Raw genomic sequence first — 19,487 nt, 5'->3', positions numbered from 1 at the left:
TTAAAAGATAAATGCAGTCAGAGGTAAACAACCACAATTCAACAGATTAGATTACGTATCTGACTGACAATAGCTACAGCGATTTGTTCATTCATTACTGCTGTGGGAGAGTCCATTAGGTGAATTTGCATAGGTAAAGTACACAACTGTAACAACCCAATTCTTCTGGAGTCAGGTAAATCAGAAATGAGTTTTGAAGAAACAGAAGTTATGACACTTCATTGCCTTGCATTGCATGAAAATGTTTAAGCTATCTTTATTAAAGGTTATTGACTAGTCCATGATGAGCGGCAAGGTTTCTTTGAAGTTGAATTTTACTCCGTACAAAATGTAAAATGTTATTATTTTGGTAGTGGGAATGATAAAGTTTAGAATGTTGACACTATGGGAGTATGATTCATTTTTTGAAGACAAAATGTCTAATTGTATTCGCAGTTCGGGGAAGGATCAGCTGTCTGCAAAGCAAGCCAAGCTCATCAAAACTATCTTGCAACTCTTGGTGGTTGATAGAGTTTGACTTTGTGAAGCTCAGAATCAAGAGGGGAGAATTTCAGTCATTTAGCAGCAAGAGGGGGTATTTTTATACAATAATGCCTTATTAATATAATCATTCAGCAGCAAAGGGGAGTATTTTATACTGCAACACCATACTGACATAGTCAATGAGCAGCAAAGGGGAGTATTTTATACTGCAACACCATACTGACATAGTCAATGAGCAGCAAAGGGGAGTATTTTATACTGCAACACCATACTGACATAGTCAATGAGCAGCAAGGGGGAGTATTTTATACTGCAACACCATACTGACATAGTCAATGAGCAGCAGAGGGGAGTATTTTATACTGCAACACCATACTGACATAGTCAATGAGCAGCAAAGGGGAGTATTTTATACTGCAACACCATACTGACATAGTCAATGAGCAGCAAAGGGGAGTATTTTATACTACAACACCATACTGACATTAATTCAGTAGCAAGGGGGAGTATTTTATAGTATAACACGATATATAGTCATTCAGTAGCAAGGGGGAGTATTTTATAGCATAACACAATATAGACATAGTCATTCAGTAGCAAGGGGGAGTATTTTATAATATAACACAATATAGACATAGTCATTCAGTAAGAAGGGGGAGTATTTATATTATAACACAATATAGACATAGTCATTCAGTAGCAAGGGGGAGTATTTTATAGTATAACACAATATAGACATAGTCATGCAGTAGCAAGGGGGAGTATTTTATAGTATAACACAATATAGACATAGTTATTCAGTAGCAAGGGGGAGTATTTTCACCATATTGATATAGTCAGTGAACAGCAAAGGGGAGTATTTTCATACTGTAACACCTTATTAATATAGTCATTCAGCAGCAAGGGGAGGTATTTTCATACTGTAACACCATATTAATATAGTCATTCAGCAGCAAGGGGGAGTATTTTATAGTATAAGAACATATAGACATAGTCATATAGTAGCAAGGGGGAGTATTTTCACCATATTGATATAGTCAGTGAACAGCAAAGGGGAGTATTTTCATACTGTAACACCATATTAATATAGTCATTCAGCAGCAAGGGGGGAGTATTTTCATACTGTAACACAATAATTTGATGTAGTCATTCTGTAGCAAGGGGGAGTATTTTATGCTATAACACCATATAGACATAGTCATTCAGCAGCAAGGGGAAGTATTTTATTCTATAAAACCATATAGACTTGGTCATTCAGTAGCAAGGGGGAGTATTTTATACTATAACTATGTTCATTTTTTTCTCTATTAACTTTACATTGTCAGAATTGTTAAGTATTTTACGATATTGCACTCGCTTGCACTTCATATTGTACTCACGATTGCCCAATATTGTAATAGGAACTACTTTGTAAAAAAATCATATACACTCACGTAGTAGGCGCTTTACGTTTTGATTGATTAAATTCGTTTTTCTGAATGAACTAAAGCAGATGTTTTGTGGACTGTCACATTCTAGCTGCTTTGCCACATTTCATGTTAACTTGATACAATGTTTCAGATTCGGGCTAGCGATGGGTGCCAGATTTCATAAAATGCTGGGTCCCTACAAATAACATGCAAGTGACAAGGCATAAACTGTCTTCTTTAGCTGGTAATAAGAATGGCAAAATATATACTTACAATTTTACAACCTAGTTCATTATTAGTAGGGGTCTTTTCTTTTTCAGACAGCATTTGTAAAGTTTAAACCTAGTTCCTTATTAGTAGAGGTCTTTTCTTTTTCAGACTGCGGTTGTACAGTTTGGACCTGGTTCCTTGTCAGTAGAGGTCTTTTCTAATGGCACACATCATGATCTAAAAACAGACTTTCAAGTGAAAGGCTTATACACAACTAAGGTAAGTTTAGCTCGTACATAGTTATTGAGATGAGCAGTGAGGAATTGCTCAATAAGCATCTTATCTAGAATCCTTAGTTATACGTTGGGAACTTTTGTATGACAAATTGTTGGACTGCATACCTTTGGGGTGGAGGACTCAAACATGAGAGTTTGTTATTTGGAATGTTAGATCAAAGTAAGTAAGGAACTATTGTTGATGCTACTCACCTTTTTCCAGTCCACAGATTAGTGTGGTTTTACAGAGAAATATAAAATTTAAATTTTGCCAAGATGCGCTGTTACGTCTCTGGCATGAAAAATGGAGTTAATAACTAAGATTTGATGTGCACTTTATGGAACACAGTTGTCTTTTGAATATTTGACCTTACTTAAAACTTGAAAAGGTACTCTGTCTTGTCTACAAAAAGAATCTATTTACATTCTTATCACTACCATAACTATGTGTTGCACCATTGGCTTGCATGTGTTGCTTGTTTCAGGAACCTCACTTCCACCATCATTATATTTAGCTCATCAGGCTGAGGCCATGCGAACTTATGGTAGGATCCTGTGCCTGTCATCCATTATTTATTATGCAATGTTTTCTGTGTACCCATCAGCATTTTCTATCTTTACTTTATCTTTTCTATCTACCGTCTTCTCAGTGGCGACTAGACTGTTGTCAACTAAAGTTGGCACGAAGTACATCAACATGAAGGCCTTTCAGGTTTGCACAAATGATAATGATCTGCCAGTAAATATGGCTTGAATTACTAAAAAGACAGAATCCTTTAAATGACCTCTTCTCAAAAACTTCTAGCCAGAAATTAACTAAATTTGACAGAAGGTATCATGGTCTGTAGGACTTGTACAGATTGTGCTGATCTGCCATTAATTATGACCACCATTACTAAAAGCAAGGAAACCTTCAAATGACTTCTCGTAAGCTTGCTCCAGAAAATTTTAACAAAGTTTACATATAGCATATTAGTTTGAGGGCCGTTTCAGGTTTTATTGATGCCAGTTTGCCATCAAATATGGATGGTTCTTTTAAAAATTAAAAAACATCCAAATGACTAATCAAAAATTGAATACAAATCTGACAGAGATCATCTTGGGATGAAGGTCTTTCAAATATTTGAAAATCATCAAATATGACCACCATTACTAAAAATAAAAAACTTTGTAAATGACCCCTTCATGAAAACTGCTAGATAGAAATTGAGCAAATTTTACAGAATGCATCCAGATATGAAGTCCGTTAAGTTTCATACCAATTTGCTGTCGAATGTGGCCACTGTTACACAGCATAGATAAACCTTGAAGCAAAATCTCAAAACCACTCCTCAGACTTTGATTAAATTTCACAGAAAGCATCTTGGGATCAAGAGTTAATTAATCAACCATTAATTTACTTTCAAATTATGTTGATCTGGTCATCAAATATGGCCACCGTTATTAAAATATAGAATAACCTTTAAATGACTTTTCAAAAACTGATGAATTGGATGTAACCAAATTTTACAGAAAGAATTCTGGTATGATGGCTTTTAAAGTTTGTACAGATAATACATTCTACCACATCATATTGCCGTCATTACTAAATATAGGGGAAAAACAAAACAATGACATTTTTAAAAAACCACTGAGTAACTTGCCTTGCCCTGCAACAGACTGCTGTTGCAGATCTGGCTTGGTCTGATGGTGGAAAATGAATCTGCACACTTCTGGTCACAAGTTCAACACCTTAAACAATGTTTGATCAACTTTTATATATTTTCTGCCAGGAAGGCCTTTAAGATTTATATATTATGCTAATCTGGAATCACATAGGACTGCCATTACTAAACAATGCAAATAAGCTTTCAGCGGCTGTTTTAATAATAAACTACTCAAACTAATTTAAATTGACAGAAATCATCTTGGCATGAAGCCCTTTAAAATTTACTAAAGAAGCTTTAAGTGACTTGTGAAAATCTGCTCAACAAAATTTGACCAAGTTTGTCCTTTTATGTTTTTCTTAAATGATGCAGATATGCTGTCCAATATGACTTGGTACGAAAATTAGAAAACCTTTCAATGATTTCTTGTCATTAGCTGCTGAACAGAACTTGATTAAATTTTGCAGCTAGTCTTCTGGTTTGAAGGTTTTTAAATTCTGTCCAAAACAGAGTTGAAGAGACAAAACCCCAAAAATATGTCTAGGTTTCATATATGTACACACCAAATTGTATCAGAATGTTTTGAATGTTCCTTAACTGTACTAGATACATGCATCTGCTGTAGCAACAATATAATAGTGATGGATAAGGGCAGTAACTCCAGCATAATGTTTGCACCTGATACAATGAAACCTTTAAAAGGCATGTCTACGTATAGTAAGCAATTTGCATACAAACTGACATCCAGTTATTGGTATGAGTTACAGAGCTATGGTGGTTACAAGAAGGTTGAACAGACAGATGGTTAGAAAAAGGTGGTCACTAGCTCTATTATCTTGATCTTGGGACCTAACAATACCAAAGTATTTATCTGATATTTTGTTACTCAAGGGCCATAACCTATAAATATTTAGCATATTTAACCTTTACATGAAATAAATTGATTTCGTACAGTTTAGACATCTTTCATAGTGGCTATACAGTCTTTGTTAATCATGTTTTTTTAAATATAAATATATAATTTAAAATATGACTTAGGATGCCACAAAAATAACGTTTCCTATACAGTAAATGTTAAAGATTACAGTTAAAGAAAATAGGTATGCTTTCTTATTCTATTGACTTTGCCTTTATATAGTTTAAGTTCTTCAGTTATTTATTGCATAAATACAATAAAAAGGTAAACATTCTTAAATGTAATTTCAGGATTCTCTAGCAGCTTGGAATGGGAAAAGAGTCATTATTTATGAATATTCATCAGACAAGACAACAATAAAAGCATCAGGTAATTAACCTGTCATATTTCATTCATGATTTATGATGCAATAAATTTCAGCAGCTTTATGTTCCCTGTATTATTTTGTTGAATCAGTGATTGGAAAATTTGGGACTGGGCGGGATTAAACTGATTCCATGTTGATTATTTTGGCCAACTGATCCCTGACTGGTATCCTGATCAACATTTGAGTCAGTGCTTATGAAGATCAAGTTAACGTGAAAAGAATAGGTACAGCCATGTTTATGAAAGGAAGCAAGGATTAAAAACACTGATGCATAGCAGAGATAGACTCCATGGACTAAGACCATTGTTGCTTGGCAAAAATAGACAACATGGACGAAGATCTTAGATGCTTGACAGAAATAGACACCAGGGACTAAGATCATTGACACTTGGTAAAAAAAGACAACGTGGACAAAGATCTTCGATGCTTGTCAGAAATAGATACCAGGGACTAAGATCATTGACACTTGGTAAAAAAAGACAACATGGACAAAGATCTTAGATGCTTGGCAGAAATAGACACAATGGACTAAGATCATTGACACTTGGTAAAAAATAGAGAAGATGGACAAAGATCTTAGATGCTTGGCAGAAATAGACACAATGGACTAAGATCATTGACACTTGGTAAAAAAAGACAACATGGACAAAGATCTTAGATGCTTGTCAGAAATAGATACCAGGGACTAAGATCATTGACACTTGGTAAAAAAAGACAACATGGACAAAGATCTTAGATGCTTGGCAGAAATAGACACCAGGGACTAAGATCATTGACTCTTGGTAAAAAAGACAACATGGACTTGGAATATTGGTGACCGGTATTGGCGCACATTGTATGGTATTTTTGACAACAAGTTAGTGAGCAAAATCATACAAATATATTTTACAAATTAACTGAAAATGCATTTAGACTTTTTACATTTTTCAAGCAATATTTGTAAATAATGTAATAGAATGTTTTGAATATGTTTGAAAAGTATGATCAAAAAAAAAAGTATTACTACATCAAAATATTATAGTAAGGGTGATACTTTATGTATACTTTATGAATTCAGTATAATATTACCTTATGCCTAGGGGGCCCTGAGTGGCCGAGTGGTCTAAAGCGCTTTCTGTTACGGATCAGTGCCATCTCACCTCTATCTGTGTGGGTTCAAGTCTAGGATTCAGCCAATGTGGGTATGTGAGAAAGCTTGCTAGTATTTTCTCGTGGGTCAGTGGTTCTTCCCAGGTTCTTCCTCCACCATTAATACTGGCCGCCATGCATAGCCAATTGTGTGCTGAAAAATGGCATTAAACCCCACAACAACAACAACAACCTTATGCCTAGAGTTTGTATTTTGATATACTGAATATGAACTTTCATATACATTTTATGAATTCAGTATATAATTACCTTATGCTTTGAGTTTGTACTTGGATATACTAAGTATGAACCTTTATATACACTGTATGAATTCAGTATAATACCTCATGCCATGACTTTGTACTTTGATGTACTAAGTATGAGCCTTTATATACACTGTATGAATTCAGTATAATGCCTCATGCCACGACTTTGTACTTTGATGTACTAAGTATGAACCTTTATATACACTGTATGAATTCAGTATAATACCTCATGCCATGACTTTGTACTTTGATGTACTAAGTATGAACCTTTATATACACTGTATGAATTCAGTATAATATTACCTTATGCCATGACTTTGTACTTTAATCAACTAAGTTTGAACCTTTAAATACACTGTATGAATTCAGTGTATTACCTTTTGCCTAAAGTTTGTACTTTGATATGCTAAAAATGAACCTTTATATATTCTGTATGGATTTAATATAATATTAACTTTTGCTTAGAGTTTGTGCACTGATATGTGAAGATTCCTGTCCACCTGCACAAGCAGAAAGCTTTATCATCATTACATTGTTTGGAGGTAAAACACCTTAATGCGGAATTGTTGTTAATATTTGCAGGATCCTTTGCAACAGAGGCCATGGTAATTTGTCTCTATGAACAAAATGTGTATTGCATCGAGCTTGGTAAGGTGCAAGTCAGAACATTCCAGGTATGAACTCCAGTACCACCACCACCTAATCTAGGTTTACAAGTATTTGACAAGCTTTTTATTATTTGCTGAAGTATTTATCTCAAGTGGTAATTTTTTTATACCTGATGATTGCATTTTATGGTCAAATCATGTTATACATCACAGTTGCTGTGATATTTCACAAGTGGAATATTGTTTGCACATGTATGCCTCTTTACCTACAGTCACCAGTAAGATTGTTCATGTAACAATGTACATGTTACCACTCATTTTGTTTATTATTATTATTATTACTATTATTATTATTATTATTATATTAACACTGAACATGAAGTTTTGAATGTCAGTCTTTTTCATATTGCTGGTACAGATGTACCTGATGATACAGCTCTCCCATTTTATAATGTAGTAGTTGCAGTCTATAATTGCCAGCCGTGTTATGTTTGAGACATTGGGTGAAAATGAGACCAGATTAAATTATACTGACAAAATTCAGTTATATGCTGACCTTAAAGCTGATTGTGTTACGATGTTGTTCATCCATATGTTAGCAACTTAATTTCAACACACAATAGGTCAAGTTGTCCACCATTTACAGTTACCAAACTTTGTGGATATTTTGCACTTGGGGTAGGGAAGAAGCTTAGCAATGTGGGGGTCATAAGGTTAATGGTCAGGGTCACTGTGCTTAAAGGAAACAAAGTGATTGAAGTTATTTTCCACACAATAACATTGGTTCTGCATCAGATACTGGAACAAAGGTTTGTGGATTATTTGCACTTTGAGTAAGGAAGAAGCTTATCAATTTTGGGATCAAAAGGCTAAATGTCAGAGTCACTGTTACTAAAAGAAGCAAAATAGCTTTTATACAGAAATTTCAATGAGTGACCATATACCTTCACCGAAGTTGGTGGATGACTTATACATTGGCTAATAAAGAAACATATTAATTTTTGGTTCAAAAAGTCAAATGTTATGCTCACTTTGAGTGAAAGTTTTTTTCTTCCAGTCTGTGGAGATTGTACGATTTGGGTGTTAAAAGGTCAAAAAATCAGAGTCTTTGTGGCTCATAGAAAAATGTTTTGCAGAGTAGCTTGTTTTCTTTTTAAGCTTTTGTTCAAACTTTTGTGGATGACTTACACTTAAGGTAGTAAAGAAACTTCTGGGGTCGAAAGGTCAGTGGTCATTGGCATGATAAGTATGATAAGAAAATAATGGTTTCAGCATAGTAAGTTTAGTTCCAGACTGCATACTTTCACCAAAGGTCAAGGCCATTGAAACCTTTTTGAAAATTATCTTCCAAATCAACCATACCATCCTAGTGCATTCACAGAGATCTATTAAGCACAGAGTAGGCATATAATGTGACATTGATAGTACTTCTGTTCTTATATGTTCTCATTTATCAGTGTTCCAGATATTACAGTTTCCTCTCCTGACCATTTTGATTTCCTAATATGTAAGCAATACTATGGCCAGATATTTCAGTTATTAAAAATGGTGTGATTAGTCAAAACCTATATTTTGTTTCCAGTATATCACAGTAATACTTTCCTGTTTAAACATAGTAATCTATATAAATATTGAGCAGATTTTTGTTCCTGAATTACTTAAACTTTTCTGAATAAATATGTTCTGTCTGTATTGTAGGGTACAGTGAAACAGGTGATAAATTTAAGTGAAGTAGAGGGTCAACCTGTGTGTTTAGATGTTTGTGGTTCTTACATGGTGTTTGGAACAGACATTGGAATCCTCAAAGTTTTTGATCTCTCCAGAAGGTATGGCACATGTATAGTACAAACAGATTTATTGTTAATGGAAATCCATAAAAGACTTAAATGATAAAGAAAACTGACTCTCGTGTACTTCATTTACTTAGATGAATTTTAGCTTTTTGAGCCTCATTTGAGCAACCTTCTCGAGTCTTATTTTGGTGACATATTTGGTAAAGATACCATCTGTCACAGCCCTAGGTAGTATTTTAAAAGAAGATTAAGTTCTAATCCAGCTAAGGTCTCAGGGAACTTGCTCAGTAAAAGATGGCTCTCAAATTAGTCACTTTTCTGTGATAGATTAACATCTGGATGTGAGTAAAGACTTTATTGTAAGTTTCAAAATATTGATAAAATATCTTTAAATTAATTCATTTCTTCTTCAAATGCATTAGCAGATAATAATAAATTAGGTGTACATGCACCTACCTGAAAATCCAGTCCTTCCAGCGAAAAAAAGATGTAATCCAAATCTTAAGGCTTGTTTTTGCAGTAAAAGTGCTAAAATGGTTTCAGCTTTGAATTCAGACAAGAGTTGTCTCCCCATAAGAGTCATTTATTCCAAATCCCATTATTCATCAGTTATTTCTTCTGCTCATGCAAGGTCAACACACTCTTACAAGTGGTCTCACAAATACCTTTCACCTTGTGCCTTTTTACCAGAGTTTTATTACCTCATTTAAGTATACTTGATCTGTTTTCATGCTTAGTTTTGCTCTTTTTGCGTCATAGATAAATACTTTGTCTAACTTTGTCATACAGTAGGTTAATTGTCATCATTTTAATTTGCCTACCCTATGGTCTGTAGTACAGTCAAACCTGTCCTAATGGCTGTCTTTACTCAGAGTTCACCTGTTAACAATTTGCTTTTTTTAACACCCCCCCCCATATTTCCTCCCTAAATGTCTTCCTGTGTGTAATGGTCACCTGCCTTCTGCTGTCAGCGACTAGGCACTTCCTAACTTATTAATGTTTTTTCCCTGCATTAAGCAGTGAATGGCATGTGTTTACAGCAGTGACTGCTTAGTATTTTGCTTCTTGAGGAAGGCATTGTTTAGATAGAGGAATATCATGTGAAATGTTATGCAAACAGTTCCTATCTTGCTTGTACTTACCATAGTTCAGTCACATTCATAGTGTAACTGAAAGGTATCAATATTCAAATTCAAAAGTGAGGCAGTTTTATCATTAGGGTTGAATCAATTCATTTACTTGATGGTCCGAAAAGCAGTTGTGTTATTGCAGCACAAGTGGAAATCACATTCTCTGCCAGTAGAATAGGTATAGTTAGTTATCTTCATCTATTTGCCTTTGAATTAAAGTTTTCTCAGAAGAGAAAAGTTTGTCTTTGAGAAAAGATTCATGTTAAGTCTGTTTTCTTAAAGATTAGGGATCATTTAGTATTTAAAACTTGTGTGTAAAAGCAGGTAAAGTTTTGGTTAATAGTTCACGAAGAATAGCTATTTATGGCTTCTTTTGCTTTTCTGTTCATCGTAGGTCTCTCACATAAGCCGACTGTCTTTTGATTTAGGTGAGTCGAGCAACTGACTAATTTCACAGAGAACAACATATACATGTAATTTATTATTTTGTTATACAGTCCACGTAAAACAATCTTGGTAATAATAATAATAATAATAATGAGGAGGAGGAGGATAATGGTATTTGATGCATGGTATTTGTTCAAAAGCCAATTTTAAAAGGTGTACCTGTGTACAGTGGTCACCTGAGTGCAATGACCAGTTTTGCCTTTTCTCATAGGTGGCTGCTAGTGACAGGTTTGACTGTACTTGAAATTCATCAGAGTACTAACCATTTTGTAAGCTTTGTCTAGTAAATGATCTTTTAAAAGAATAAGATCATATCTGTAGCTATGGCATTTATCTTAATTCCTTGCATCCGGGGCCCTGAGTGGCCGAGTGTCTAAAGCACTTACCGTTCCGGATCACTGCCATCTCACCTCTGTGTGCGTGGGTTCGAGTCCAAGGCTCAGCTAGCGTGGGTACGTGGGAAAGCCTGCCAGTAGCTTCTCGTGGGTTGGTGGTTCTTCCCTAGGTTTTCCAGGGTTCTTCATCCACCAGTTATACTGGCCACCATGTATAGCCTATCTTGTGCTGAAAGATGGCGTTAAACCCTAGAACAACAACAAAAACACAAAAAAAATTCCTTACATCCACTTCACAGTAAGTTTATTGTAATGCTTGACTGATTTCACGCTGTTGGTTCAGATTAAATGTGGGGTGTGTAAGAGATTAATGCTGGCAGAAAATAAGCTGAATGGGGGTGTTGAGAAATGCACACACAAAGATGTGGATGCTATCACTGTTGCCTTGTGCCACATCATTTGACAACTTCCACATGACCAAGATCACCCATTGAGTAAAGGATAGAAGAGTTGCCATCACAGGCCTCCCCAGAGATGCCATCCATTCTAAATTTTGAAGAATTGTTACAAATTTCTTGTGCAAATTTCCACTTTCCAAACTATATTGACAAAATTACAGAAATATATATTTTCTGGGATACAATTTTGAACAGATTTTCTGTGTTGACACAGAAAGAAAAGTACTTCAGCACCAGTATGTTAGACCAATACATAGTCTCAGTGTAAAATCAGAATAATAGAAATCAGTTGATTAATCTTTAAATAAGTTAAACATGGCATCAGAAATGAAGAAAACTTGTGTATTTCCAGAATGTTGAATGAATTCAAGACTCTGGTCAAGGTGATAATTCTCTCAATAGCCAGTACTTGACTTCAGCATCAGACATCTGTTGGCCTCAGATTACAGCTTCAGCACGGTCTTGACATTTGTGTTGTAGAATCAGGAATGAGTATTCTAATCTGTCTTTCTGGTATACACAAAAGCCCCAGTTCTTTCAAGGACACCCATTGTAACTGGCATCAGAGTTGGTGAACCAGTCTCCAACAGTATCCAGTACCAGACCCATGATAGCATCATGGACAGGCCCATTACCGGTCTTGGCCCCCACTGAAACCCAGTACCAGCTACACTGAATTCCAAATTCCAGACACCTGATACCCATTTCAAACCAGTAACAGTCATTGTGAACACCTGGAAATCACTGTCCTAACACAGACTGACTCTACACCTCATTGTCACTGCCTTAATTAACATTAGGCTTCTTTGTCATGCAGTTTCTGAGTTTGAAGACATATGCTCTGGAATGCCATCTTCCTTCTTTGATCCAGTGATCCCTGGGGAAGACACAGCTTTCCAGGCACCCATAGACGATGTTTTCCTGCTTTTGCCTCCAGAGTTCTGTCTGCTGCCACCTGTTCCATCAGTGGCATCGTATAATTGATTTCTTAAGGCTGAGAGAGACATTGAATGTCAGTTAGAACCTTCATGTATAGTTCAGAAATTCTATCTCAACATGTAACAACTGATTCACAATGTTATATCATCAGGATGCATGCTCAGTTTGGTCCTGATGGCTATACTTCAGCAATTTAAGCATAACCTAGACTCCTCCTTTGAGAACCCGACTGACACACACACAGATTCATGTATGTACTCAACGTGGCAGCTCAGCACTCCCTCTCCAGTGGCATAGCTGCTTCCATTAATGCCCAGCTTGCAGATAAAAATACAGTCCAATCTATGTCTGTGCTGTTAGGTGATCATCACAAGGCCTCACTCAGATAAAAATACAGTACAATCTATGTCTCTGTTGTTAGGTGATCATCACAAGGCCTCACTCAGATACAGTCCAGTCTATGTCTGTGCTGTTAGGTGATCATCACAAGGCCTCACTCAGATAAAAATACAGTCCAATCTATGTGTTGCTAGGTGATCATCACAGGGCCTCACTCAGATCATGACTTATCTTCCATCCTCCTATTCCTTGGTCATAGAGAGGAGGTCGGGAAAGTGGCTGCCAAAGAGACAAATCTTGTGCTGTCCCATAATTCTAGAGCCTGGTCATTTCCTAAGAGAGACCATGGAAATAGGAAAGACCCCCAAGGCACTGCTTCCATGGAAATCCTCCATCCTTTTCCAGAGTGATGGCCCAGTTTAGGAGGGCCACCAGTAATAAAACTATGTTGAAAACTTAGCACTTCACAACAGAATGGAAGACACTAAACTCTCAATCTTTGGGTCTTGCAATTTGTCTCAAAGGGCCTCCATATAACATCCATGGAAACCTTGACAAAGTTAGTGTTCTGCAATAGAAAATAAAAACTGTAAAATGAAGACTGTGGATAGATTGTTCATGACACGAACTTGCCAGAATTTTACTCCAGACTTTTCCTAATGCATAAGGCCAATTTTAAACTCGAACCAGTCTTAGATCTAAAGTCACTAAATCAACACATTTGGACACCAAAGTTCAGAATAGAGATGCTAAAATCGGATCTCAGAACTGTTCAAAAGATTTTTCACTTAGTTTATACAGCAAAGATGCATAGTTTTCCCATAACTTTCTAAGGTTTACATAGCAGGGATGCCATGTACCACTAGTAGACACTTATTTTCTGTATCAATTTTTGGGTCTTCTTGAAAATCATGGACAGAGTTGTTTCAGTTTTCAGAATGGCTTCATGTTTGATTTTCGTTATCCAGATGATAAGCTGTGAAAACATCAGAAGAACATTCCATTCATTCACTAGAACAAGATGTCTCCTGTTTGCTCAAAGAGCCCAATTTCAGACCAGGAAATTCTTTGCCTTTTGGGGTTTTTGTAATACAGTTGTTGATCTTCTCACTTTGGTCCATTTATTCTTGAGACCCGTCCAGGTGATCCTTCTTTCCTAGATGTTGCCAAAACTTTGTTCTTTAGACTAATAAGGAAAGTTTCAAGAACACGAAGTCTAATCTGAGCAAATGTAAGGACCTCTCTTGGGTTATGGTGGGTATTCCACTGCAGGATCAATGGTAAGAAATTACAGTCTGCATGGATGCTAGCATTGACTGGTTTGGGTACCCACCTCCTACCCTCCTTTAAAGAAGTTCCAGGTTTGGCCTGTATGAAGTGCTCATAGAAGTTTTCTTAAAAGGACATTCTTACCATGTCTGACAACTTGACTATATCATCAGATTACAAGGGAGAACAAAGTCTCCAGGTGGTGTCATGTCTACAAAGCTGTTGAAGTCCATCACATCCAGGCAGGTTCTTTGTTCTATTTACCCTTCATTCTTCAGTCAGATCTGTCACCACTGGGGTTGACTTTTCATTGATCTCTTTGTTACTAGGTGGAACACAAAATCTCTCAACCTTCATCTTGCCACTTCCAGAGTCAAAAGCCTGGGCAGTCAATACCCTTTTCCTGTAATGGTCTTGATGCTTATGACCTGATTGCCAAGGTTTTTCAGAATGCCAGGGAATCCCAGTGCAGACTAATTCTGATTGCTTTTCTAAAGTGAGATAAGTCATGGATTGATGATCTCCCATAACCTGTTAGTGAAGTATCTCAGGAAAAATTATGCCTTCTCCTCAACCGTGCAACAACCGTGCATGCAGGTTTTCCATTCAAAACCAAAAAGAAACATTTCTTCAAAAAGGAGTGGGCATGATTGCTTTGGCCTTGAAGTCTACTTGGCCATTCAAAAGATAAAGATCTTGCTTGCCTTACCATTCAAAGAAAGAAGGACAATATACCTGCTCAGGCTGTGTTGTCCAGGATTCAATGGGTTATATGCTCAGCCTTCAAGAATCTAACACAGGTTCAATTTCTTATACATATTGACTCATGAGTTCATAACACTTGCCACCAGTATAATGTCTGAGTGCAACTGCTCCATGATCACCCCAGCTCAGAGACCTCTCATCCTAAAGTGCTCATCCCAAATTTCCAAGCTGCACAGGTCAAGTGATTTGAGCAAAGTGACCTGTTCTGAAAAATTTTTTAAATATCAACTTTTTCTAGTTCATATTTTCTCCTTTTTACAGTGTCTAATGTTGATACAGTTATCCAAGGGCAGCATATCTAATTACGTGAATATGACTGTATTGTATTCATTATTAGGTACTTGATTATATACTGTAATGTAATGCTGCAATGTCTTTGATGTGCAGTTGTATAAGCATGCAGTGTCTTTTTAGAATGAATAGCCTGTTTATTTTACTGTTTTACTTGCTGGTTTGTCAGAATAACAGGACTTTTTTTTATTATTGTTGAACATAAAATATAAAATAGAGTGTCTTATTTTTAGTGCAGGACCCCTTCAACGCACACGTGGCAAAGATCATTTGTAGTAACCGACAGGAACTTTCCATAAGCAGATGGAAATAAATAATAAACATCCAAAAAAGAGCTGATATGAAGAAGTTTATTTTTGGCCAGGTCTAATCTATTGTTATATATCACATTTCGAATCATATCAAATATTTAAAACAGAAATAGGATATATTCCAGTAGATCAGACCATGCTGAACCTAAACTTGTTTTACAGTCGATACCTTTTTGTAGAAGAAACCAATTTTTTGAGTAAAATATGTTTGTTTAGTACTAATTGCCCAGTCATTGTATGGGTTCAATCACTCAACAGTTAAACTCCTGGAGAAGCATACACATCCACTATAATATAAATTACAATGGATGTGATTTGGTACCAGTCCTCTATGCACTGGTAGAGAACTCTTGTCTGAGTTCCATTTTGGCAAACAGTTAATGTTTTAGTAATTTGGCTTTTTAAATGAGCCTAAATATGTGCTGAATGACTATTTTACCATGGGAGGGATGGTTTTACAAGGCATTGCATGTAATTCTAACATATTAAGATGGGGCTGGTATTATTATTTTACTTTAAAAACATTTTCCACATTTATTAAAATTGACTGAGAATATTTTTGTAAAGTTATAACTATACTTCAGTTCTTTTTATATTGGCAGAATATCAATAACTCTCTTCATCATTTTCGTTACTTTTTTTGGTTTATATGAAATGATTAATAATTGATGGAACAATTGCTTTGCCCACCTGCAAGTCAAAGATTGACAGGTTGCAAACAACACTTGTTTGATGCAAGTTTTATGTAACCAAAGCCAGGCTAAAGATTGTCATTTGGCTTGTTGGAAAAGTTTTGACAGTCTGCTGCAGATGCATTTTACTTTCCTTGAAAAATTGTGCAGTAATAAAGACTTGTTTTTTTTTTAACCTCAAATATATTACCCTGGTATTGAAAATTTATGGCAATGCTGTTGTTTGGTAAGCTTACATTCTTGTGTCATTTCAGTAAAAATCCATCTGACAAATTTTTACAGGTGCATCCATATCTTTTCATTTTGGATTTTCATTGTGAAAATCATTTTTGTATATATATGTATGCTATAACAAATCTTCATGTAAAAACATGCAACATACATTCCACAGAAATCTACATCGCAAGATTTGTCTTGTTTACAGGGAAGCCAAGCCTCACAGTCACCCAAAAAACCTGAGTGAAATAGTTCCCAGTTTTGGTGGTCTTCTGTCAGCAAAATGCAACTGTAATGGATCAAAAGTGCTGGCTTCAGCTAAATTGGTTGGTTTCTTTTGATTTCTATAGTTTATGTGATCATGATTTCTGTAGTGCAGTGGTTCCCAAACTTTTTGCGGCCACCATCCCCTTGGTTGTCCTCAGCACACCCCCCACCTTACCCCATAACAAGCATTATTCAGCATTAGTGCCCCCTCGGTAATCCCATAACCCCCAAGGGGACGGTACCACCCACTTTGGGAACCACTGCTGCAGAGCATCTCTACTCTGATTTCAGTAGTGTATCTGCACTGATTTCAGTAGTGTATTTGCACTGTGAGTTGAATAATGTTTCTGTACTGTGATTTCTAAGGTGTATCTGCACTGATTTCAGTAGTGTATCAGCACTGTGATTTCTGTAGTGTATCTAAATCAACAGCAGTGAAATCTTAGAGCAGAATATAGGTTACACATCAAAATTTAGACCACTCATTCTCTGTTTGGTATTTAAGGAGTCTACTTGAGATCAGCAATTCTGCAGGCATGGTATCCAGTCATGATAAATACAGCTATGGAAAGTTACAAAGTGTTAAAATTGTTAATTTTTATAATTGAAAAATTTAGTATGCACAAAGTGTATTGGCCATTCTCCACCTATATCTATTTAGTTTTCCACCAATGAGCACTCCACTGCATTCTGTAGCATACAGTTAATAGATTTCAAATAGAATCACAGTTTTATTTGCACATGAATCACCTTTTAAATTTTCGGAAATTCAAAACAATAATTTTCATAGTTCCTTAATTTAACACTATATTCCATTGGAGACTATTGATCCAGGACCGCTCTGGTGGCCTAGTTGTTAGAGTGTCTGCCTCGGATGCAGGAGGTCGCGGGTTCAAACCCCGGCCAAATCATACCAAAGACCTTTAAAAATGGTACTAATAGCTACCTCACTAGGTGCTCAGCACTAAGAGGTTAGTGTTAAGACTGGTCAGCCTAGTGTCAGGATAATGTGACTGGGTGGGACATAATGCCCCAGTGCTAGACATCACTATAAACTGCCACACTGCAGTCATCGTAGTGATATGACTGAAAAATTATTAAAGCTGCGTTAAAAATCCAAATTACACACACACATTTTTGATCCAGTTATGATTATCTTCTTCTGGTTTATACAGATAGGTCTGCATCTAGAAGATGATAGGTTTTTCCTAATTGGTAATATTGGAAATGCCTGCCCGACTCATTTCAGTCTTTATCAGAGAGAAGTGTTAATGTACCCAATTGATCAAGTCAAGTGTGCTAGTCATGTTCAAACAGTGGAGAGAGTTCAGCAGATGCTACTTATCAAATTGCATGAATATAGCTCTGTTATTTTTACAGTACAGATGTTGAATGTTTGGTTGCAATGAAGACAAAATAAGATAGGCTTTGCGGATGCTTGCCTGTACAATCTACAAATGGTAACAGATAACTGACATGTCAAACAGTTTGTTTACATTGTGGCTACAGTATAACAGATCAAAGAACAAATGAGCATAGATAATCCAAGACCAGGTGTGATAACCACAGACAGTGGCACACTAGATGGTTTAACTTGAGATGTAGAAAATGAAATTAATACATTTTTTGCCAAGAATATTGGTTTGTCTCCAGATTTGGAGTATGGCTGACAACCATTGCATGTAATTATATTCAGGTGAAATTAATAAATATTTTTTCCCCAGAAAATTGTTCCTTTTGTTTATTTTATCAGCTAAGTAGCTCAGATATTCATTTAAAACAAATTGTATATTTTTCCATGCAGAAGAGGGTTTCAATTTAAGTCATACAGCTACTAATTCAGCTTCAGAACATACCTCATACCTTCCCCCCAGCAGCATTGCCTCTGCAGCCCCAGCTAATTTCCAGTTTAACTTGAATTAATTGCAGTACCCAATCTTTGTTTTTCTCTTACCAGCCTGATGGGCATCCTGATCCCAAACTGTACTGCTGGGACCTGGAGATGGATATGGTAACTTATTTCAACCTTGAAACTGGAAAGGGAGAGCAGGATGACTTCCCACCAGACCAGTTGCTCACAGCCACTGAGAAAGACAGCGCTATTGAGATGAGTGATGCTGACAAGTGAGTGTAAATCCTAGCTTGCCATTACTGTACACAAATCCATCTGTCTGTAGTGCTGTTTATCCATTGGTATGTATAAGCATATTCAGATAGCTGGTTTTTGTTAAAAGATAAAAAATTGTCTAATCAATAATATTTTGGATGCAGGCGTTCAGGTTATGAAGGTGGTGCAAGTACCCAAATTCAGCCCTCAATCTTTATTCAAGCTCTTTGTCTTATTGTTGATTAGATCATTTGATTATTTATTACATCAGTTCCCATGTGCCTTAATATGAAAATCTATCAATATTATGTTAAATAAAGAGAATTGCTCTAGATATAGTTGCCTGTATGTGTATCCTATAAGCAAAGTTAACCCTGGCTGACATAATCAAAGAATTGAGCAATTCATAAAACTGAAACTTTTAAAGTACTTAATATGCTTTTTGTATTTCCTACATTTTGTCTGTTACCAAATTTCATTTCTATGCAGTAACTTGAGTTCTCACAATCTGTAATTACCAAACTGTGCAGATGGCATGCACTTCTGGAAAGAAAGAAGACTATTCATTTCAGGGTCCACAAGGTCATAGGTCAAGCTCACTGACTTAAAGGAGACTAGAAATCAAAATTTTCCTTTTACATATGTAATTCTCTACAGATTTTAATTCGACTGCAATGTTTATAAATTAAATATCGTAAGCGGGTAGTGATTATATTGCGTGGAAGATACCACGATTCCGTAAATTGCCGAGTTTTTCCGAGTTTTGATGAGACGACAGATCACGTGGTACCGTGACGCTATACTAGCCAGTCCTTGAATA

The 19,487-nt window shown here is 36.1% G+C and overlaps 1 protein-coding gene across 1 annotated transcript in view; it reads left to right on the top strand.

Moving 5' to 3' along the window:
• Positions 1-19,487, top strand: part of LOC149803740 (intraflagellar transport protein 140 homolog) — a 107,471-nt gene that overhangs the window by 37,905 nt on the left and 50,079 nt on the right. Inside the window, exons 11-16 of the mRNA XM_089953498.1 lie at positions 2,271-2,381; positions 5,230-5,308; positions 7,283-7,374; positions 9,007-9,134; positions 16,502-16,619; positions 18,518-18,684. Of these exons, the coding sequence (XP_089809624.1) occupies positions 2,271-2,381; positions 5,230-5,308; positions 7,283-7,374; positions 9,007-9,134; positions 16,502-16,619; positions 18,518-18,684 (695 nt within the window). The remainder of the gene's footprint in view (positions 1-2,270; positions 2,382-5,229; positions 5,309-7,282; positions 7,375-9,006; positions 9,135-16,501; positions 16,620-18,517; positions 18,685-19,487) is intronic.

This window comes from Sinohyriopsis cumingii, chromosome 3 (genome assembly GCF_028554795.1).
Source record: "Sinohyriopsis cumingii isolate HCF-2022 chromosome 3, ASM2855479v2, whole genome shotgun sequence".
Taxonomy (NCBI): domain Eukaryota; kingdom Metazoa; phylum Mollusca; class Bivalvia; order Unionida; family Unionidae; genus Sinohyriopsis; species Sinohyriopsis cumingii.
This window is presented reverse-complemented; position numbering and strand designations above follow the sequence as displayed.